The 24,456-nt window shown below is 43.9% G+C and overlaps 1 protein-coding gene across 8 annotated transcripts in view; it reads left to right on the top strand.

Moving 5' to 3' along the window:
• The window catches only part of RBFOX1 (RNA binding fox-1 homolog 1), a 442,476-nt gene that overhangs the window by 370,984 nt on the left and 47,036 nt on the right, over window positions 1-24,456 (top strand). For all 8 annotated transcript variants that reach the window (XR_011462653.1, XM_070362796.1, XM_070362797.1 and 5 more), the window contains exons 9-10: window positions 3,880-4,012; window positions 21,422-21,464. Coding sequence is in view for 7 of the 8 variants with exons in the window: in XM_070362796.1 (XP_070218897.1) it covers window positions 3,880-4,012; window positions 21,422-21,464 (176 nt within the window). In the remaining variant the exon portion in view is untranslated. The remainder of the gene's footprint in view (window positions 1-3,879; window positions 4,013-21,421; window positions 21,465-24,456) is intronic.

Here is a 24,456-nt window from a genome sequence, read left to right as displayed (position 1 = left end):
CTAAAACAAGGTGCAAAAAAATTTCATGGTCTAAAGTAATTGGAGTCCTACAGAGTCTGTTTTCTGATATTCTTTTTAAATTTTTTTTCCATTATGACTTATCACAGGATACTGAATATAGTTCCCTGTGCTATACAGAGGACCTTGGTGTTTATTCATTCTTTATATAAAACCTTACATCTCCTAACTCCCACCTCCCTGTCCATCCCTTTCTGAACCCCTTCCCCCTGGGCAAGCACCTGTCTGTTCTGTTCTCTATGTGGAGGGCTTCCACTCTTGAACATGATGGCAGGGAGGAAGGCTGTTTGGATGTAGACAGAGGCAACTTTAAGATAATATGACACACAACACCCTGTGAGAGGTTAGGAATTCTGCAAAATACATGCTCTGGGAGAGGGCAGCTTGGATGTGTTGCCTTGCCTCTGGGAAAGAGCCTCCTGGGCTGAGGCCTCTCTGAGCCTTTATCTTCCTATCTGACCAAGAGAAGCTGGGTCCTTCCCAGCCTTGCACATTGCTACCAACACTGTCTAAAATCCCAAGAGAGACTGAACAGGGGAGACAGGGCTGTGGACACGAGGAAACCCATCCTGGTTCTTGTTCATTCCACCTGTCTCCCTCTCTAATGGGAGATACTTCAAGCTCCTGTTAGGCAAACAGGGTGAGAGGAGAAAAAGGATCAAGGAGAGAATGGATAGTCCGTCAGTCATTTGGTTGGACCACATCCCAGGGCTTCATTCACTGGTCTTTAAGTCATCTAGAATCAACTGTGTCCAATATCTAGAACCTACTGTGGACAAAATCAGGGGGCTTCTGCTGACATGGGGGGGATGCATGGGGAAATGCAAGGATGAATGGGATACGGTGGGGCCCCTCAAGAAGCTGGCTGATGAATAGAAGAAGTAAACATAATAAATAAGTGATTTTCTTCTCCAGACCAGTACCCACGAGAGGCTGGGTATTCTTTGAACTAGAGTTCCGGGAGAAATGAAGTCTGGGGTTGCTGCATTAATGGTGTTAATGCACTTCCCTTGGGTTTCCCAGGTGGTGCTAGTGGGAAAGAACCCGCTTGCCAATATAGGAGACAGAAGAGATGTGGGTTTGATCCTTGGTTTGGGAAGACCCCCCCTGTAGAAGGAAATGGCAACTACTCCAGTATTCTTTTTTTTTATATATAGTTTATCTATGTTTATTTTCAATTAACAGAGTATTTTAGTTAGGCTCAGTTTTAAAAAATGACTATTTTTTTGCTCACATCAAATCTTAAGGACTGATTGTGAGTCTCTCTTTGTTAGATTTCTTTTTTTTCCATTTTATTACTATTTTTAATATAAATTTATTTATTTTAATGGAGGCTAATTACTGTATAATATTGTATTGGTTTTGCCATATATCAACATGAATCTGCCATGGGTGTACACGGGTTCCCCATCCTGAACCCCCCTCTCAACTCCCTCCCCATACCATCCCTCTGGGTCATCCCAGTGCACCAGCCCCGAGCATCCTGTATCATGCATTGAACCTGGACTTACTCCAGTATTCTTGCCTAGGAAGTCTCATGGACAGAGGAGCCTGGCAGGCTATAGTTGAAAAGAGTCAGACACAGCTGAAGCAACTTAGCACGCGTGCACGCACTTCCCTTACCTTAAGACTTTCTGAGCCTCTAATATATTAATAGATCTCCTGGGACAGTGGCTTTCCAAATGTATTTTCCTAAAAGAGCATCCCCTCCATGGGATTCACTGCAGGTAACAGTGCCTACTGAGAGTGGGATGGGACTGGCATGACCAGCATGGTGAGAGCCTGTGATTCAGGACTAGAAAGAGCAGCAAGGTGGGGTGATGTCCTCAGGTTTCATGGACCTGATGCATTAGGATTTGCAGACATCCTAGGAGGAAGCGCATCCCAGGCAGAGAAAGCTGTGTTAATTATAATGGGTCTCGAGCATCAGGCTTACTTTCCCTCCTGACTCTTGACCAAGTCACTTGGCTCAGAGAATTTCCACACCACCACCCTTGGGAAGATAACCCTGCCCACACTTTCTTTTTCAGAGTTGAGTCCTCATACTTCTCTGTAGTTATGGTTGTTGTATAAATGGTTTTATAAGCTATGTAAATGGATAGGGGGCTGATGGGATCTTAGTAGTGATTTGTCCATAGGAGCATGAGGGGTCTGTACACGTCTGATGCATACACTTGTCTGTAGGTACAGTATATTTCAATTAAAACATTTTAACCAGCAATATAGGCTCATAAAGACTCCCCCCCCATGGCTCAGCAGTAAAGAATCCATCTGCCAATGCAAGAGCCACAGGAAACTCGAGTTCTATCCCTCAGTCGGGAAGATCCCCTGGAGAAGGAAATGGAAACTCGAGTTCTATCCCTCAGTCGGGAAGATCCCCTGGAGAAGGAAATGGAAACTCGAGTTCTATCCCTCAGTCGGGAAGACCCCCTTGAGAAGGAAATGGGAATCCTCAGTCGGGAAGATCCCTGGAGAAGGAAATCCTCAGTTCTATCCCTCAGTCGGGAAGATCCCCTGGAGAAGGAAATGGAAACTCGAGTTCTATCCCTCAGTCGGGAAGACCCCCTGGAGAAGGAAATGGAAACTCGAGTTCTATCCCTCAGTCGGGAAGATCCCCTGGAGAAGGAAATGGCAACTCGAGTTCTATCCCTCAGTCGGGAAGACCCCCTGGAGAAGGAAATGGAATCCTCAGTCGGGAAGACCCCCTGGAGAAGGAAATGGCAACTCGAGTTCTATCCCTCAGTCGGGAAGACCCTGGAGAAGAAACCTCAGTCGGGAAGACCCCTGGAGAAGGAAATGGCAGCGAGTTCTCCCAGTATTCTGGAGAAGGAAATGGCAGCTCTCCCAGTATTCTTGCGTGGGTAATCTCATGGACAGAGGAGCCTGGCAGGCTACAGTCTGTGGGGTCACAAAAGAGTCAGACATGACTTATTCAACTGAACAAGAAGCAACCCTAGATACCTAAAGGAAAATATGGGGAAAAAAGTAAAACAGAGTGGAGAAAAGCTATGAGTAGACAAGTAACATTTTCTCATGAAGTTTAGCCTCAGAGATAACTAAGAACACATTGAAGTATGTATGTATTTGTACATTATATACACATGCACGTATATATAAATAGGCATGTATACATATTCCCGCACACATGCACACATACGTGTGATATACACACTAACGCCCACGAATATTTTATATACACATATATACATAATCAGGCTTCCCTTGTGGCTCAGCTGGTGAATCTGACCTGAGTTTGATCCCTGGGTTGGGAAGATCGTCTGGAGAAGGGAACGGCTACCCTCTCCAGTATTCAGGCCTGTAGAATTCCATGGACTGAATAGTCCACAGGGTCACAAAGAGCCGGACACAACTGAGCAACTTTCACTTCACTCTACATAATCACTTACACATGTACACATACTTATGTGTATGTGTACATATACACCTATGCATATTGCATGTTCATCCACATATGTATCATGCACAGTACCTATATTGGCCAGGTATGCATGTTAATAGGCAGATGTGAGAACCCAGTACACACACATCTTGCAGTCTACCTTTTTAAAAAGTTAAGTTTATGCAGTGAGCATTTCCCCTGTTAGTAAGAATCGTTTGTGGGTGTTTGTCCTAGATATTGGTCCCAGGGATCACTGACTGCGTTAACCCATCCTCTGTGGAATTGAACCTTGGTCTCATCCCTCCAGCCTGCCTTTAGAAGTCTGACTCCTGGAAGGAAGGGGTGTGGGTGTCCGGCCCTGGCCTACCGGGAGCAGGGTCCTGAGTGTGTGTGTTGAGTGGGGACGGTTCCCCCAGAGGCAGGCGCGATCTGAACCTTCTGTTCTCTCCTCTCACCCACAGTGCCCGGCTTCCCGTATCCAGCCGCCACGGCCGCGGCCGCCTACCGAGGGGCGCACCTGCGTGGCCGTGGCCGCACCGTGTACAACACCTTCCGGGCCGCGGCGCCCCCGCCCCCAATCCCAGCCTACGGCGGGTAAGTGGGGAGCCCCCCACCGCGGGCGGGCCTCCCGCCCCAGCACGCCAGCCCTCGCCCGGATCCCTGCGTGCGATGGAGTGCATGCCCGCCTTGACCGCCCCTCCGGAACCGCCCAGCATGCAGCCCGCCCGCTTGCAGTACAGCACCTTGCAGAGTCTTGAAAAATGAGTGTAATTTGTCTTGTCATGCTTGGTGCCTTTAAGCATTCTACATGTCACATGTTGTTATGGAAATTCTCTCTGAGACTGAATGCTGGAGAACAGAGAAATGGTTACAGCCCAAGACGTCTTTCTGATGATTGCAAACATCTGGTGATTAAGGAGGTTGGATCACATACTCCCCTTGAGTCTCTCTGTTGGGGGTACCGGGAGGGTTTAAGACGGGAAAATCACCAGGTGGCCTTGTCCCCCTCCCCAAAGATATCCTGTGCTTCAAAGTGTATGAATCTTTGGCCCAGAAGAGAAAATTAGGTGAGGAGGTGTACTCTTGAAGCTCAAAGAAATTGCAATTGACTCATTGCATGGGATTTTTCCAAAATAGTTTGCTTTCCTTTTTCCCTCTTTGAGAAGTTGTTTGTAGATTAATTTGTTCCCCATGGCCCATTTGGTCTTTCTCTGCATGGACTTTGCTGTTGCCAAGTGAATCTCAAGGAATGGTGGTGAATGCTATTTAAAAAAAAAAAAATGGTACTGGTATAATGGGCTGCAGTTTCGAAGTGCTACCCTTTCTGCTTTGCTATTAGGAATCTTCCTGGTACATTCTGGGTCCCTGGCGTGCTGTTAGGAATCCTTCTAGAATATTAGAATATTCTGGCCCCCTGGAGTCGGAGAGAGGGAAGTCCCTAAAGCAGTAGTCCTCACAGGACACTGGGAAAGTCTGGAGACCTTTTGGGTTGTTGTGATAGCATCTACTGGGTGGATGTTGTGATAGCATCTACTGGGTGGAGGCTGGGGATGCTGCTAAAAATCCTACAGAACACAGGATGGCCCCCAGTCCAGCCCCCAACACAAAAAGTAACCAAGACCCAAATGTGGCTTTCCCAGCGGCTCAGTGGTAAAGAACCTGCCTGCCAATGCAGAAGACTCAGGTTTGATCCCTGGGTTGGGAAGAGCCCCTGGAGGAGGACATGGCAACCCACTCCAGGATTTTTGCCTGGAAAATCCCACAGAGGAGCCTGGAGGGCTACAGTCCATGCGATTGCAAAGATCTGGACACAACTGAAATGACTGAGCACACACACACACAAGGAAAGCTCAGCGATACCCAGCACAGTCTGGCACAAGTCTTCTCTGGTCAAGGACTAGGCTTTCTGGTCTCTAGAAAGAATCTAGTTATATTCAGGATTGTGTGAAAGGATTAAATGCATTTTCTATAGCTCTTCAGCTTATCTGTCTTTTAGAAAACCTGAATAAGCCTAGATCATGTCTATTATGTTGATGACAAAGGGAGACGCTCTTTGTTCATTATTTATTCATATCTCACCCATTCCAGCGTAGAGCATTTGAAGTGTTTTAAAAACAAATGCTCAGAAATAAAGTTAAGGATATTAAGAAATGAGACCCAATGAAATCATCAGGAAGGGGAAATAAAAGCAGAGAAATAAGGCAATGTCCATCATTTCTTAAATAATCATTAGACTTAGATTAATTCTGAGCTTCTTAGGGCAACTCTGAGCTGCTACTGCAAAAAAGCGGTTTTTTTTTTGTTGGGTTTTTTTTACTGAAAAGGTGGAGGATCATAACAAACCAAGGATGAATTGACCTTAAATTCTCACAGTCCTCCAAAATAATACATCTGCACGTCCTAAGCCTTTTATATCTGACCATGTGTTGTGAGGAATCATTGGTTACATAGTGATTATCTCCCGTCCACGGTATTGAGCCCACTTTATAGATCCAGAAAGGCAGAAACTAAGATTTATCATTGCCAAGGTCACATAGTGAGTAATGAAGAAAAGAAAGAATTACCCTCTGGGCTCATGTGATGACTGAAGCAAGATTCATAAGCCATACATGTAAAATTGCATATTTATATCATATTAGTTTGTCTGAAAATCATTTTCTTACCTCAGAAGATGGAAATTGTCGCTTTCGGTCTATGTACCCTTGATATCTCATTACTATATCAGACAGAAAAATAAAATAAAATTATATGGCTTATCCTCATATGAGCAATTTATTTTTAAAAATCTCTGAATAACACACCTGCTGTAAAATTGAAATTTGCTAACTTGTAATGAACTTGCTCTTTGCTAGGAATAACCAGGCATAACTAATGAATGCCACGTTTGCCAGGGACTTAGGTGACTCCAAGCGATAAAACACATTGTTGGTGACTGCTGTGTACATGATTTCATTTTAATATTCCAGCCATCTTCCTAATCATTTTGGTTGTAATGGTAGATTGTACCTCTTTGCTGGCAATATTATGGCTGGAATTCTGAAATCATACTTAGTAGAAAGATAAAATTCTCAAGACAGGAGGACTAGAACATTTAGAAAGGCTAGGGATGTGTATGCTCGTGTCTGCATGTTTTATTAGAGCAGAGTACTGGTCAAAAGAAGGAAATTCAGCCAGTTGCCTGGGTGTTTTGCTGGATTATAAACTGCCTGGAGTGCACTGATTATAAATTGCCTGGAGTACATTGGTACCAAGTGAAAAAGTGTGAACTCAGCATCTTCCGTGAAGGCTCCTTTTCCTTCATTGTCTTAAGCTGAAGGAGTCCATAGGAGGAGGGGCAGAAGGAGCAGTTTATCCTTAAAAAAAGAGCACCAAGGAGGACACAGAGCAGACCTTGGCTGGAGTGGAGAGCCCTGATCTGTGTTGACTGAAGCAAGTAGCAGAGAGGTTGCAAAACCCACGTCTCTTTCCAGGAAGTGACGTCATCAGGATTCAGGTGTTCCCAGGGATGGTGTGGGTTTCCTGCAGTTTTTCATCTTCAGAGTCCTTTGGTTTCCCAGTTTCTAGATTTGACTCTCTTTCTTGCAGTCCAGTTCAGCTCAACATTGCCTCTCTCAGCTCCATGAGCTGAGGATGCTAAGGCAGATGGCACCTTTGAAGGAGTTTCTTACAGGCAGGCACAGGGAACACCATAGATGCTAACAGTTTTAACACATGTGGACGTGGTAAGATAGGCTTTTGAGGGAGTGTTGTTGTTCAGTCACTCTGTCGTGTCCGACTCTTTGTGACCCCATGGACTGCAGCACGCCAGGCTTCCCTTGTCCACTATCTCCCAGAGTTTGCTCAAACTCATGTCCATTGAATTGTTGATGCCATCCAAACATCTCATCCTCTGTCGCCCCCTTCTTCTAAATCAATTACACTTCAATTAAAATTTTTTATAATTAAAAAAAAATTAAAATCAAAAAAGGAAAGAAAACCCAATCAGGAAAAATTCCAGTCATTTCCTAAGTTGTCCTGTTAAAATCTCATTCTGTGATTTTCCTTCACATTCAGAGATCCCCTTTTTTATAAGCCATCATCTAGCAAACTGCATTTTGGGGGGAGACTTTATTATTCCCCTTGTCACCAATTGAAGACACATCCTAAACTTCTGTTTATTGTAAAGAATCAAACCTGAAAACACTGTTACTAAAATCTCAACCAAAAATGTGCCATTTATCCTGTGTCCCTATATAGCTTATCTTTTTTTGTGTTTGGGGGGGGGCGGGGGAGAGTTTGGAAAACATCCACAGAACCTCCATGGCCACTTTTGTGGAACCTTGGGTGACCCCTGGAAGTATCCAACATCATGGCAGTCACCCAGGAAGATTCACTCAGGGTGCCCTGGCATTCATTCATTTCCTTTTATTGATTTGGTTTTTTCCTCCACATCCTGACATTTTCTGAAGTTCCTCCCAGAGAATAAAGAACACAGGTTATGAAGAGCCTTATCTTCTCTTTCTCACATAGCTGAACAGAAAGTTATTGTGACATTAATGCATGATCATCCCTGGGGAGGGTAATTCTGCCTGGACCAGGATCACAGGAATGAGAGGAAAGCCTTAGATTGCATTAGCTAACTCCTTATTGATTGTCAACATTAACTGAGTGAGAATGGGTGATAAGTTAGAAAGCTAATACCTACACAGTCAGTAGGATTGTTGTACTCCTATAAAGACACAAACCACCAGACAGATAAGATTGCCTCCTGCTGTTCTATCTCATACTGCCCTTGGTAGCTGACTTAATCTCTGTAGGCACAGTTGCCTTAGCAGCTGGGTAAAGACAGTACCTGCCTCTGAAGTGTTGATAGAGGATGAAGTAGGGAGATGAGTGTGAGGTTACAGCTTCATCCATTCCATCAGATGGCAGGTGTTAAGTGAACTGTGGCTACTGTAGTTGCTGTTGAGATAGGAATTGACTTTTTATTAGCTGCCCATACTCCTCTCTTTCTCAAGGTCCCCTTTTGCTTGAGTTGAACACCCACATTTCTGCATCCATGAGTTACTTACCCCTGGGCTGTGGTGGGTGGGGTGGGACTCCTGCTGTTAATTGACCTCCATCCCATGTAAGCCACAGAGATGGCTTTAGACAGAGGTACTTCAAGTGGCTAATGGAATCTGTAGATTGGAAACAAAATATTAACTAGTGAACAGTGTCAAAGAGAGTTGAAGGGACCATGTCATCCATATTTCTTCTTGCATTTGATCCCGAAGTCAGTGTCAGACACCATGTCCAGTCTGTCTTCCCAGGACTCACATTGGGGAGAAATTACCCATTGGGTGATTGTCATCTGAGGGAGCTTGTAGGCTGATGCTCTGTGGATAAAGATGGCAGGTGGAAGCATCAGAAACACATACTCCAGACTCAGTACAACACCAGATGTTACAGGACAGCGGTTAAACCATAATCCTCTCCCCCACAAAACCCTAAGAGATTGGTTTCATCAAGTTCTCGTTCTTGGTTAATTAATAAACAGCACCTTATTAAGTTTTGGGTTTCCCAGGCAACGCTAAGGTAAAGAACCCACCTGCCAATGCAGGAGACATAAGAGTGGGTGTGATCTCTGGGTTGGGAAGGTCCTCTGGAAGAGGGCATGGCAACCCACTCCAGTATTCTTGCCTGGAGAATCCCCTGGACAGAGGAGCCTGGCAGGCTACAGTCCCTGGGGTCCCAAAGAATCAGACATGACTGAATCGACTTAGCACGCACATATGTATCCAGTCCTACTATGTAACAGGCATCTTTTATGAGGATAGAAATATAAAGAACCATAGGAGATTTTTAAATTATTATCTTTATTCTAAGTGAAACATCCAGCATTTTGTGATAGGTTTTCATCTTGGCTCTCGGGATATTTTTGACCAAGGTATTCTGCACTTTCTCAGGTCATTAATTATGACACACGTGTGGTCAGTTGCTCAGTCGTGTCCAACTCTTTGTGACCACATGGGCTGTAGCCTGCCAGTCTCCTCTCTCCATGCAATTTTCCAGGCAAGAATGCTGAAGTATGTTGCCATTTCCTCCTCCTGGGGATCTTCCCAACCCAGGGATTGAACCCACGTCTCTTGTGGTTCCTGTCTTAGCAGGCAGATTCTTTACCACTGAGCCACCTGGGGAGCCCTGTTATGACACATCTATGTGAAACTTCTTAGAGTTACCTCGTGAAGGTAACTCTTTTTGGAGAGTTTTGAGGAGACTATGCTCCTCTGAATGCAAAATGATATGGTGATATCCCTGGGAGAAACTTTATACAGTTGCCAGTACAAGAATGAAGCCCAAACATAGCACCATGGGGGGTGCTTTCAGGCTAGGTCCTGAAGAAACCTATGGAACTATGTGGGTGAACCTTTCTTTCTGTGAATCAACCATGCTTTCTGGTTTTAATTGATAAATATCTCATGCTCAGATGTTATGATCTGATGCTCAGGAACTTTCTCAATTAACATAAACACTTGGAACGATAGTCATTGTCACCTATTCTCAGAGTACTTTCCAGAATTCTCTCTAGCTGTTTGGCTTTATTTTTGGTTTTGCTGTGAGTTCTTGTTTAAATTTTCAGCCAGTTCTAAAATGTAACTTCTCACATTAAAGAGAAAGCCTCTTCATTGAGTGCATTATGAGACAAACACCATAAATGAGTAGTTCTTAAATTTGGGGGGAGAAGGTGGAATGTCACAGATGTCTTTGATAATCTAATTAAAAATATATTTTTTTCCCTGGGAAAATGTCAGTGTCCTCACACCACACAATGCTGTACAAATGCCAGTGAGTTTATGGACCCACCTGATATCCATTCTAAACCAGCTATGGTTTAATGCATTTGAATGCATTACAAATTTTTTTTTTTTTTCATTTGGAAGGGGCAGCAAGATATGCCATCATTAAATAAACTTTTCTTTAAGAATATATTGGTGGATGGGATATATTACATTATTCAAACAGATTGTATAGTCTGGGTATCCCATACTTTCTTTCCTTTTCTGTAAACTAATTTGCTGTAGTGCAATCATCCCCTGCTTGCATTCATCCAAATATTTAACTACTGTTATTACCTTTCTAAGAAAATGAGATGTGCATTCGCATTACATTCTTGCAAAAGCATACTGGGGTCCCGAAGTGATTGACAAGCAATACAATTACCTTTGCAGGCCAGACCGACCGCCTCTGCATTAAAATGGGGCTGCACCTGTTCTATGCGTGATGGTAGCTCTCTTCTCTTGTATGGGGCCATGGCTCATTTATCGAGAGCTCCATATTAGACATCATCCCCCGCCCTCCTCTCTCTTCGTTTATGTTATTTCGAGTGCACCTGTTTAGTGAGGTTTTTAAAAATATTTGAATACATTCTTAGAAACCATCATGAGTCTTTGTAAGAGCTTGCTTGAAACCAGTTCCTGTTTAGAATAGGACCTGGGCTTCCCAGGTGGCGCTAGTGGTTAAGAACCCGCCTGCTGATGCAGGAGACATAAGAGAATGGTTTTGAACCCTGGGTGGAGAGGATCCCCTGGAGAAGGGCATGGCACCCCACTCCAGTATTCTTGCCTGGAGAATCCCACGGACACAGCAGCCTGGCAGGCTATGGTCCATAGGTTCACAAAGAGTCCGAGACGACTGAAACCACTGAGCACACACACACGCTAGGAGGCTGGCCTCCAGCATTCTCTCAAATGTCATGTAAGACGACACGTGCAGGGTGGCGCTCTGTAGGGCAGTACGTTTTTTAGCTCTTGGACCAGCAGCCTCAGCTTCCCCTGGAACTTGTTAAAAATGCAAATCCTTAAACCCAACCTCCCCCTCCCTCTGCATCCAGCTCTGTTGATTCAGAACCTCTGGGCTGGGCGTGGGGCCCAGCCATCTGTGTTTTGATGGGCCCTCGAGGTGGTGCTGATGCCGGCTGAAGTCTGACCACTGCTGCCTGCCATAGCAATTAAAAGTTTGGGCTGTGAAGCCAATACAATACCAGCCAGGCTACAATCCCAGTTTTGTCAATACCTAGCTCTCTCTGTCTCACTTTTCTGATGTCAGAAGAGGCTATAATAGCATTATCCATCTCATAAGGGTATTTTGAGGACTCGGTGGGGTCATGATAACTAGGTCAGACCTAAAGGACAGACAGGGCTTCCCAGATGGCTCAGCAGTAAAGAACCTACCTGCCAGTAGAGGAAACACAAGAGACTTGAGTTCGATCCCTGGGTGGGGAAGACCCCCTGGAAAGGGGTGAAAATCCCATGGACAGAGGAACCTGGTAGGCTATAGTTCAAAGGGTCACAAAGAGTAGGACACGACTGAAGTCACTGAGCATGCATGCATCCCTTCCCATACTCAAATCTATATTAATATTTGGTTAAATATTATTATATTGTTCACTCTTACATCACTGTCTATCTAGCCTCTTGTACTGGAGCTTCTAAGTCAGAGTCTAGTTGTGAGGAGTTGTGTTTGTTTGGGAGATCTTAGTTCCCTGGAGAGGGACTGAACCTATACCTCCTGCAATGGAAATACTGAGTCTTAAATCCCATGAACAGAGGGGCCTAGTGGCCTGCAGTCCATGGGGTCGCTAGGAGTCAGACACAACCAAGCAACTTCACTTTCACTTTTCACTTTCATGCATTGGAGAAGGAAATGGCAACCCACTCCAGTGTTCTTGCCTGGAGAATCCCAGGGACTGAGGAGCCTGGTAGGCTGCCATCTATGGGGTCGCACAGAGTCAGAAACAACTGAAGTGACTTAGCAGCAGCCAGCAGCAACCACTGGACTTCCAGGGTATTCCCAAGGTCCAATTTTTTAATTTGATCTCCCTCCCCCTCCCCCTTTGACAGTAGTCACTGATGTTGAATAACTAGAAGAGGATTCTACCTAGAATTGCTCTGGGTCACCTCTGTCACCTCCTAATGGCCAGCACTCCCCCTTGATGGGCAGTAGTCACTCAACAGATACTTATTTACCTCTTCAGGGTGGAAAGTGATATGTTAGCTATCAAGTGAGATATAATGTTGAGGAAGCTATTGGATACAACTTTCAGGGTGAAATGAGCCCCATTCACAAATGCCTTTCATATTTGACTGATATTTAAAATTATTGGACCAAGTGAGGATCAGAGGGTCAGAAAACGTGATGCTGGTGTTCACAGGAGGGAGGAAGAAATCCGTTTGGTGGTGGGAGATGACACTGGATAAAGCTCATAGCAATGTAATCTTTGACTAGAGCTATGACTGCAGATACCTTGGGCTTCCCAGGTAGCTCAAACAGTATAAGAGTCTGCCTGCAATGCAAGAGACCGAGTTGAATCCCTGGGTCAGGGAGATCCCCTGGAGAAGAGAATGGCAACCTACTCCAGTATTCTTGTCTGGAGAATTCCCTGGATGGAGGAGCCTGGCAGGCTACAGTCCATGGGGTCACAAAGAGTCAGACACTACTGAGAGACTGACACTTTCACCTTCTTTGCATAATCCTCCCTTGACATGGGCACTTACTCACCTCTTTCCCCATTTTGCAGCCAAAGAAGGGGCGCTCAGGTTGCTCAGATCATTAGTTCCAGGGCCCCTAGCTGCTGACTGCTGAGGCTGTGATCCAGAGGCCCATGTGTTTCCCGTCTAATTTGGCTCTCATATGGTGCTGTGCTTTTGGAGGAGGTTATGGGGAGATGAGGCTGTCCCGACACCAGGATCAGCATGTGCAAAAGGTGTGCCAGCATGAAGGAGCAGTCAGAGCTGCTCTGATCTGGCTGAATGATCAGCGCTGGGCGCAGTCTTGTTGGCAGAGGCCGGCCCTGCCTTATGACCCCCGGCAGACAGTATCCTTTTATGCTGGAAGTGTTGAAAACAAAATCAAAGCCTAGCTCAGGATGCCACACACTCAGTATCTGAGATTAGGGTTTGATGCTGCTTGACAAGGGCTCTTGTGAACAGGAGCCCTTTTCGATCCAAATGAAGACAGCTGAAAGCCATGCCTACCAGCCTCCTTAGTGTGTGAAATCTCTGCACCCTGTTTAAAGACAATGGTACTTGGGGTTTAGCCCTTCAACTCGGAAAAGCTCTGAGAAGCCCATGCGGTGTTCTCCAGCAAAGCAGTGTCACTGCCGTATGTGTGTGTGCATGTGCGTGTTGTCGGTGCCTCCCTCAGCTCTCAGTGTGCTCAGCCTTCCTGTGGGTCTGCTCTGCTCCTGAAATCTGCTGAAATCCTTGGGTAATCGACATCATGTTTTCGGTTAGGACCCCAGCTCCATTCCACAGTGGGGCACATGGGTCCTTTGCCAGAATCATAAATCATCTGTAAACTCCATGGGAAGGTTGTAATAACAACAGTTACCCTTTGGAAAACATGCCTTTAGAAACTCGCATTTTTATATTTGAGACGTCTTGGGATCTTGGCAAAAGCCTGTGAGGTGTGAAGGCTATGTGGGGTCCTCACTGAACCCGTTTCAATGCTTAGGAATTGTACGTTGGTTTCCCAGGGTTACAGAGCTTCTTTCTCTGGCTGTTTCGCTCAAGGTAAACCATGAGACTTCTGGAGAAGTCCAGGATCTTTTATTTACCCCTCCTGTGAAGTCCCTTCTCTCTGGCATGACTCTGTGGACAGGGATCAGAGAGCCGCTGTGAGGCTTGGCTCGTTCAGCCATCACGTGCGGTTCTGCTCAGTCTGGATATAATTTATGTGAATCTACACACAGACATAGGCATGTACACACTGGTGACATGTGAGTACACAGACACACAGATGTGCAAACACGTATTACTACATGCATCATATGCACACTATCTACATTCATAAACATATGCACACACGTGCATTTACATGTACAAACTAACAAACATACATATACGCAAAAATCTGGGGGCTTCCTGGGTGGCCCCATGGTGAAAGAATCCACCTTTCAATGCAGGAGACTAGGGTTCGATCCCTCGATCGGGAAGATTCTCTGGAGAAGGAAATGGCAACCCACGCCAGTATTCTTGCCTGGAGAATCCCATGGACAGAGGAGCCTGGTGGGCTGCAGTCCATGGGGTCACAAGTTGGACACGACTATGCCACTGAGCAAGCATACATGCATACATGTACATGAGTCACACACATACACAAATGCCCACCTGTGTCATTGCACACATCTGTATACCTGTTCACAGACCATATAACTAGAGATAATCCCCTCCCTTTCCCATAATAGAGGGGCACATGGAATTACCAAATATTAGAGTATGAAATACTAGAGTGTGAAAGAATATAGAAGAAAATCTCTGAAATCCTTTGGATCTCAGCTCCCCTGAGATCATTCAGCTGTAATCCATATTGAAAGCGTGACATCCGTACCCCTATATTTATCAATCATATATTTTAAGCAGATGATTTGTTTTTCTGGGAAGGAGCTAGGGGTTTGGCTGAATGCAAATACGATCCTCGTATCAGCGTGGGCCACTTGAAACATGCGTGAATCCTCTCTGCATCTGCACCCCTCTGGAAAGTCCACTACCCAGCACAGCATTGCCTCCGTGTCCTGATTCTGGGCCCCCACCGAACCCCAGCTTCATTTTTTCTCAGTCTGACAGACTGCCGTTGTCTCCAGCCTCCTTAACCAGTGTGGAAACGATCCCCGGTTCCTGCGTCTCGGCTGGCCCTTGTGACCAGACTAACTTGGCCGGTGCAGGGGTTGGTGTGTGTGCATGGGGAAGCGCACTAATATGAATGTTTTTCTTTGTGTGTGCACCCTTGCAGTGTTGTTTACCAGGATGGATTTTATGGTGCAGACATTTATGTAAGTATCCATTAACATGCATGCCACCCTTGTTTCTCGCCGGAGTCATTCTTTTTACAAGTTTGCTGCGATTTCTCAGCTGGGTGTCACCTATTTCCGCTTCCCGTGGGAAAGAGTCAAAGTCTCGGAGGACAGACGGCCTTCTGCTCATGGTAGCCGTCGTGCTATTGAGTGAGTGGAATGAACTCCTTGATTCATTTCAGAATAAAAGAGTTGTATTTATTCAAAATAAATAAAATACTGACTTTTTTCCCCGTGTCCAATTAAAGACTTTGCTGCGAAAAGAAATTCTCTCCCAAATGCCCAACTGGGGTCTCTGTGTTTTCAGTCTAATATTTAAGATGACAGCTGTAGTTACCAGCTGTAGAGGGTGAAAAGATATTTTCATGGCTAATGTTTTTAATGTTTTCTTGTATACATTGAATTATTTATCACGACAGCCCTAGAAAGATTCCCCTCAAGTCCCTGTTTCTCTCTTTCTTTCCCCACATTGATGGTTTTAGTAAGAAACATCTCCTAACAAGATATAGATCCATTTGAGCATTCAACTCTTATGTTTTTCAACCCCTGATTTCCCTCTATTTCCCCAAAACAGTTACCTGACTTAGAATTATTAGGCCTATTTAGGATTGTTTGTTAAATGGTACCACTTTATTAAGCTTCTCACTTTTAGAGAAAAGGAGGATGTTTCTCATTATGGGGCCATAATTAAATTTATCTAACTTGATCTAGAGGTAGTTATTCACTGATGGTATGATATTAGCATCAGTGTTATGAAAATGACTTGGAATAAACACAACTTAAAAGAAATGGGGGATATCTTCTAAATCACATCATTATTTTCATTATGAGTGACCTCAGATAAATTCAGTGGAATCGTATTTGTTGTTTTATAGACTAGATAACAAAGAAAAATATAGCCATATTCCTGATCAAATTGAGGCAATTTACTAGAAAATAGGAAAGATGCTAGTTATTTAATTTTCTTCCCTTTGAATTTCAAATAATTACAATTTTGAGCCAGAGTATTAATCTCCATCAATGATAAACTTGGGTTTTATTATTATTATATTAAGTATATTTATTATAATCTGTGGGTTAGTTTTTTTTTTTTCCCCTTAATAAAATGAAAGAACAACCTACCTGTCTTTTATTCACCCAGGGAACAACCAGTTTCCTTTTTGTGGGTCTACCTCCATCCACTCCTTCTCAAGTCCTCTTTTTCCAAGCTTTGAGTTTGTACCATTTTAAATAGAGAAACAGGCAGGGGCTAAAGAGTCTGGCCCTCCTCCATATCCTCAGATATCCACTGATCACAAACATCAATCTATCCCCTTCCCCTAGGGTAGCTTCTGGATGGAGCATGCATATGGAGGAAGTAAGGACTTAGTTGGTGCTTCCCTGGTGGCTCAGACAGTAAAGAATCTGCCTCCAGTTCGGTAGACACGGGTTTGATCCCCACGTCAAGAAGATCCCCTGGAAAAGGAAATGGCAACCCTCTCCATTGTTCTTGCCTGGGAAATTCGACAGATGGAGGAGCCTGGTGGGCTACAGTCCAAGGGGTTGCAAAGAATCGAACATGACTCAGCGACTAAACAGCAGCAACAAGCCCTTGAGATACAGCTACATCTCCTTTGAGATACAGCTATGTTCAGATAACTGGAAATGTCCTCCCTGCTCCCTTTTTAAAAAAAAGAAATGATGACTAAAGAGGTTCATAAAAAGACACACAAGGTTCTATTTTTATTTAAAGGAAGTTTGTGGCTGGCTCGTTCAATCTCATTAAAAATAATGCGCAGTGAGTAGGTCTAGGGCCATCCTGAGGGGATCTGGGACATGTCTTAGACAAACTGGTCACCTCTACTGGGTCTAAATCAGTTGTTTCTTTTTTCATTTTACTGGGCAGAGTTGTAAGCTTCCGGCTTCAGTTACTTTTAAGGGAGATAATGGGAGTCTGCTCTCCACTTCTTCCTATTCAGATAGTTCTGTCTTGACAGTAGATCAGAGCAACCCAGACAACAGCATGGGAGCCAGGACCACTGACCTTTTGTACACACCCCACTTTCTCCAGCACATGCTCCTCTTTGTTGCCCAAGGTCCCCATCCCTCCCACATCATGGTGGAGCCCTCAGGCATCTCCCAGCCCTGCCGAAGCAAATAGCATTTGAAAGACCTGCACGGATCCCTGTAACTAGTAAGTCAGAACCTCCTCTGTAGAAATAGCTCCTCTTAAACTTTGCAGGGAAGAGAGGATTGAGGAGAGAGAGAGAGAAAAAGACAGTGATGATCATAGATACCCTGACGGACCTGGAGGCAGTGGATGTGTTATAAGATGCTGTGAGCCAGAAACGAAGGTTAAAAACCAGGGATGCTCCTTTGGGCTGAGTGCAAAGAAAAATTATCTTGCTGGGAAGCCCAGCTCTGCAGGAAAAAGGCTGCCTGCCCTGCTCTGACCCAGTGCATATGGCTACTCACCAGAGGACAGAGAGGTCTTCTAAGTCAGCAAGGAGGGTCACAGAGGTCAGTACCTGGGTCTCTTCTACCTGGGGCATACACACACACACACACACACACACTCTTATTTGAAAAGGTAGCAATTGAGCTTCCATAACTAGCCTATCAAACCTACACATTCAGTCATTGCTAAGTGGCACATATTTCCATAAACTCCTTTGAATTAAAAAGCAGGCCATGGCACAGAATTGTAAATCAGCTCTGTGCTGTGCTCAGTTGCTCAGCCCTCATGTCCAACTCTTTGCGCCCCTATGGACTGTACCCATCAGGCTTCTCTGTCTATGGGATTTTCCAGGCAAGAATACTAGAGTGGGTTACCATGCCCTCCTCCAGGGGATGTTCCCGACTCAGAGATCTAACCTGTGTCTGCTGCACTGCAGGCAGATTCTTTACCACTGAGCCACCAGGGAAGCCCAAATCAACCATACTTTAATAGAAAAAGAAGAAAAAGTAGACTAGGTTAATGAAGAAATATAGAAATAATAGGAGAGGCAACACATGGATAGGATCAACTGTTTGAAAGTTGAAGAACCACGATCCTTGGACTTGCAAAGCAATCCATTAGACTGAAGGGTGAAGCTAGAGATCTCATAAGGCCAACCTTGATCGAGGAGCTGAAAATAAGGGTTGCTGAACCAAACTTAGCCAGGACATGTGTCTTCACCCACTCAGGGAGATAGCAAAGAATATGGAATTAGATCAAAAGATAACTATTGAAAATGGAGGAAAGGACATGATAATAGAACTAGATATAAAAAAAAGACCCGACAAGCTCTCAGTAGAAACTAGAGTAAGATAACAGAGTTCTGAGCACTAGGAGAAAGGAAAGAAAGGATAGGAAAAAGAGAGAGAGATGATACAGAATATAAATATTAACCTTACTCCCTTTTATTGAAAAAGCCCTAAGCTTCCTAACAGGACTTCTCTGGTGACTCAGTGGTAAAGAATCCGTTTGCCAATGCAGGAGACGTGGGTTAGTTCCCTGGGTCAGGAAATGGCAACCCACTCCAGTATTCTTGCCTGGAGAATCTCATGGACAGAGGAGCCTGGTGGGCTACAACCACAACAAAGCTTTCTTACACTTAATGCAACTGTGAGGCTATCTAGCAAATATGTCTGGATAAGATTCCAGGGCACTTTTGTATCATGCCTAGATCCCATTATAAAGAGGTTCTGGGTGACACCGTGACTTCTATACATTATTTCTGAATTCATGTCACTCTGCCATCCATGGATCTTCAAGAGGCAACCTCATTTCAGTGATGTTTGAGCTCAGGACAGAGGTGTCAGTAGTTTTTGGAACATGGAAAATGGAAATTCTCCAGATAAAACCCCCAAGTGTTTATTCCTGAGACTTTGCTTTCTGTGTGGGCCAGCTTGGGGGTTCTGGTCAGTCACCAGGTGGCAAGGCAACAGCTCATCCGGAAGTTAAGTGTCTCCTGTGTAAGAAACATGATATTCACACTCCACATCACCTCACTCTCTGTGCACAGGGTTCTATCAAGTGTGTTAGTTGCTCAGTCCTGTCTGATTTTTTGCAACCCCATGGACTGTAGCTCACCAGGCTCCTCTGTCCATGGGATTCTCCAGGCAAGAATACTAGAGTGGGTTGCCATGCCCTCCTCCAGGGGATCTTTCTGACTTGGGGATAAAACTTGGATCTCATGCATTGCGGGCAAATTCTTTACCATCTGTGTCCTGGTCCTAATCAAGGAGCAGTCTTATTACCCATCACCTCCATTGTTTTTTCCCCAGAGGAGGAGACATTTTCTTTCAGAAAAGAGATGAAATCTTTTGCCCAGACATCTTCACTGACACTGTGGTTTGAGCCCATGAAATGGATCAAATTGCAAAGTTCAACCCTTATGCCCTAGGCCAACAGAAGGACATCATTGCCTCCACTGAGCAAACTTGAGAATGTGGTGAAAGACAGGCAAGGAGGAGGGTGAGAAGTGAGAGGATAATGGAGAGTGTGTAAGCTGGACCGGTCACAGGGAATAATATCTGTACTTGAAGTATTCAAATGACAGAGAGAGATGGGGGAACTTCTATAGGCATAGTTCCTCAGACGTAGAATTCTAAATTAAAAGGGAAGGCTCAGTAGAACTAGGAGCTTCCCTGGTTCGATTCCTGGGTCAGGAAGAACTCCTGGAGAAGGGATGGGCTAACCAATCCCATATTCTTCATTGTTGTTTGTTTAGTTGCTCAGTCATGTCCGATTCTTTGCAATCCCATGGTCTGTAGCTTACCAGGCTCCTCTGTCCATAGAATTTTCCAAGCAAGAATACTGGAGTGGGTTGCCATTTCCTTCTCTAGGCAATCTTTCTGACCCAGGGATCGAACCTGGGTCTCATGCTTGGCAGGCGGATTCTTTACCGCTGAGCTACCAGGAAAGCTGCACACACACACACACACACACACACACACACACACACTCATGCACATATATTTCCCCCCACCACACCTCCCTGACCAGGGATTGAACCCATGCTCCCTGCATTGGAAGTGCAGAATTTTAACCACTGGACCACAAAGAAGTTCCTTAAAATATACACACTATATGTATACACACACACACGCCTTTATCAGGCAGGTCCCTACATCTGTTAAACTGTTCAATCACCTTGATGTCTGCCTTGGAACTGGAACACTTCACTTCCAACTAGAACCACTCACGGGAAAAAATCAGCCTCATTCACGAATCACTGTCACATCCCAAACTGCTCCCCAGTCTGTCCAAGGGTTCTGCTGAGACCTTGTGAGTATTTGGACCTGAATGAAGTGATGGTGGGTTAATGACATCCATCTTCAAAGAAGCTTTTCCAGACCCGTGCGTACTCATGCCCCCATGCTCTCACACAAACACACACACACACACCCACACAAGTAATGTTTCCAGTCACATATGTTAAAATTAGCTTTAGTAGCTTTGATCTGATTCATTGTTTCCTGAAGTACAATTGCTCTATCTATTATTATTTGAAATTAAATTAAGAAAAAAATAAAGGCATTAAAAAGAAAAAAAGAATAATTTGTAGTCACCATAGGTCATGTTTGTTTGTTTTACATTATAGCTTTACTGAAGTATAATTGACAAATAAAATTATAAGGTATTTTTTTAAAAGGTGTTGATACAGTTACTGTCATCTTAACTGCCTCCATCATTTGGCATCAAAGTTAAATCCTCAGGTGTGCCCAAGAAATCCAACCATGAGATAAAGAGAGAAATGAGAGAGCAAGTTAATTTGAACTCTTGGAAATGGCACCCCCCTCCAATATTCTTGCCTGGAGAATCCCATGGACAGAGGAGCCTGGTGGGCTGTGGTCCATGGGGTCGCAAAGAGTTGGACACGACTGAAGCGACTTAGCACGCATGCAATATGCTTGGAAGGGAAAAAAGCCATGAAAGTATCCTTTTTCCTTCTTTAAAAATACACGCAGATTATAACACAAATGCAATGAGGGTGGTTTGATCCCCACCCCCATCTGCTTGATACTCTCAGTTACAGAGATTCGTGGCTCAAAAATGTTCGGCATTCCTTGGTCCTTCTTTTGGTTTAATGGGTCATGCTAGGTCTTAGTGACAAAAGAGAAGCAAACTTGGAAATGAAGTGCTCTGGAATTTCTGTCTGACTTATGCATTTTCTTTATTTATTTCATTTTTGCATTGAAAACATTACATTTCTGTTTCCTTATAGAGTAGTGTATCAAGAGCCTGTGTATGGCAATAAATTGCTGCAGGTATGAAATCCTGGCTGGTGGAAAAACTCATCACTATTGATTGTGGGTTTGCTGTGAAATCCTACTAACAAGACAATTCTGGGGAGGGAGGGGAGACATTCTCTAACATAGAAGGAGGGAAGACTGAACTGAATTTTCCAGTTTTGATATCAATTCTTCTAGAAGAGAGACACTCATCTTGAAATCTTTTTTTCCCCTCTTTGCTAGATTATGTGTGTATCAGAATTGAGATTGGGCTTGGCTGTTTCTTTCTTGGCTTAAAATGTATCTGGCTTCAGTGAACATAAACTCAGTGAAAAAAAATCCAAGGCTTTCATTGAACCAATTGTCTGAAAAAAATTTTAGTAATTTCCTGGAGTCAACGGGGATGGTTAAACCAAAACCCTTTTATAATTCAGCATCAAGGATCAGTATACACTGTAGCTTCTTATAAATTTATTTCACATTTTCTGCCATAACTCTCAAACCTATTTCTCACTGATGAAACAACCCCAAATGAACAAACTTGTTCAAACTTGAGGGAAGCAAAAACCAACACCTGCATTGGCATGTAGCTGGCTAAGTTCCAAATTTTGTCTATAACCAACACAAAAACTGTCAAATAAAATGAAAGAAGAATGTAAAACTAAAATGATCAGTGGGAATTTTATTACACAGGTTTCCCTTTAACCTGAGATTGTCCCTTTTGTTCAGTATTAAGTCAATTAAGAAAGTACATTTTTTTTTCCAGTGAGATTAATCAAGTTTTAATAAGAAATCTAATATGAAACAAATGGGTATTTGGACTAAGGAGAGAACCAAATAATTAAAATTTCTGAGATAAGCATTTATTTTCACCTTTTAAGAAAAGCTGGACTTCAAAAACAGCTGTATGTATTATGCAGATAAGTTAAAGAGTAGTGATTTATATGAAGGATTTTATAGTTTGGAAATAATGCTCTTGTAAGTGTCATTAGCGGAGAAGGCGATGGCCCCACTCCAGTACTCTTGCCTGGAAAATCCCATGGACGGAGGAGCCTGGTGGGCTGCAGTCCATGGGGTCAAAAAGAGTTGGACACGAATGAGCGACTTCACTTTCACTTTTCACTTTCATGCATTGGAGAAGGAAATGGCAACCCACTCCAGTGTTCTTGCCTGGAGAATCCCAGGGACAGGGGAGCCTGGTGGGCTGCCATCTATGGGGTCACACAGAGTTGGACATGACTGAAGCGATGCAGCAGCAGCAGCAGCAGCAGCAAGTGTCATTAGAGTGAATAAATTTTACGTATATCATTAATCCACCTGTTTTAGACAAAGTGAGATCCTTGAATATTCTCAGAAAGGAGGAAGTCCCGTGTCCCCACAGATGTACAAAAATTTCATCTCACTTCCTCAGCAGTTTGCCATTTGGATATTTGAACTTTTTTTTCCAAAAGTATGCTCTCAAGTTAAAAATGTGATTTCCATCATCAAACCACTTGGTGATGCAGTGGAGATCCACAGAGCTCATTAATACTGCTTTACAAAGTTCCACAAATGAGTAACCAGTTTCATTTCATTTAACTCAGCATCTCCCAAACCTATGTGGTCATGAAACCTTGCCTTTCCCTTGATGAAGATCCCACCAAGCACAGTTTTGAAAATGTTTCATTGGAGCATCGTTAAAGTACGTAATTGATAACTTCCCCCCGTGGACCTCCAGAGGTCTTGCTAACAAAGGAAGTATTCCCAAGCCTGTGAATCAATATCTTTGATGGTTGCCTCTGGTGGTGGGGGCAGGGGTGGGAGGGGGAAATCCATAATGACCATTTAAAATACACATTTTCTATACGATCACATGTCTATTTTGATGCCCAGCATGTGAAATTATATTTTGTGAGTAGGGAGCATAGAACTATTGTGTGCTTGTCATTCCTTTTCTTTCTTTTTCACCTTTACTTTGGTGGTGGGAAAAATCTGTCAAGGACGCATTTTTGTTTTTGTCCTAAGGTCTGGAAGGATCAGTTTTAAGGTAGACTGTGTTTTGATGACCACAAATGAAAGTGAGCACTTCTTTTTCAAACATTACCCCAGAACCTTGCTGAAGCTTTGGCTATACTCGGCAAGCTGCAAAATATGGGCAATAAAATTGATTAAAATCACCTGTTAGAAAGGCAAATTAAAGCAATTTGTAATTTTTTTAATCATTTTACAGTGTGTGCATGCATGCACCAAGTCAGTATGCAACTCTGGTTTTCCCCTTAAATGGATTCCATGCCGAAGAAGAATCGCAAAGGAAGATGATGCAGTATATAGGAGCAGAGGCGTCAAGCCATCTACCCCTTTTTCTCTGTCCAATTACTACAAATTCCAGGGATCACTTGGACCTGGGCTGTCCAGTACTGTAGCCACCAGCTCCATGTGGTGGCTTACATTTTAATTCAAATGAATTCAACATTAAATAAATTTAAAAAGCCATTTGTTGTAGCCCCCACATTTCAAGATTTCTGTAGACATTTAGGACAAGTGGCTACCATATTGGACAGTGCAAGTATAGAACATTTGTGTTCATCATCAAGTCTTCTGGACACCTAGGAGATCACTGACCAAGGTCAAAATCTCTCCACCGGTTCCACAGACTTTACCAAACTATGACCTTGACTCATGAATCAGGAATACTTGTAAACATACTCAAATAGCAAAGATAAATGTCAGGACTTTGACCTCTTGTGCCTGTCTTACATGGAAGCCCATACTTGTTTTCTCTAAATGGTTAATACATGTGCAAATAGAGAATGGATCCTTCCCAAAGCTTCATAGACAAGCCCCTCAGTTGTTCAGAAGGATCCCAGGTGTACACTCCTCCATTTTATACCAATGCAATAAGCGCCAACCTAGTGGTCAGTGAGGGGCTGCTGCTGGCTGGGTCAGGAAAGAATCCACCTGCAATGCAGGTAGACCCAGGCTTTTTGATCCCTGGGTTGGGAAGATCCCCTGGAGAAGGAAATGGCAATTCACTCCAGTATTCTTGCCT

This window comes from Bos mutus, chromosome 25 (genome assembly GCF_027580195.1).
Source record: "Bos mutus isolate GX-2022 chromosome 25, NWIPB_WYAK_1.1, whole genome shotgun sequence".
Lineage (NCBI taxonomy): Eukaryota > Metazoa > Chordata > Mammalia > Artiodactyla > Bovidae > Bos > Bos mutus.
Note: the sequence above shows the minus strand (reverse complement) of the source record. Positions and strands in the feature narration are given on the sequence as shown.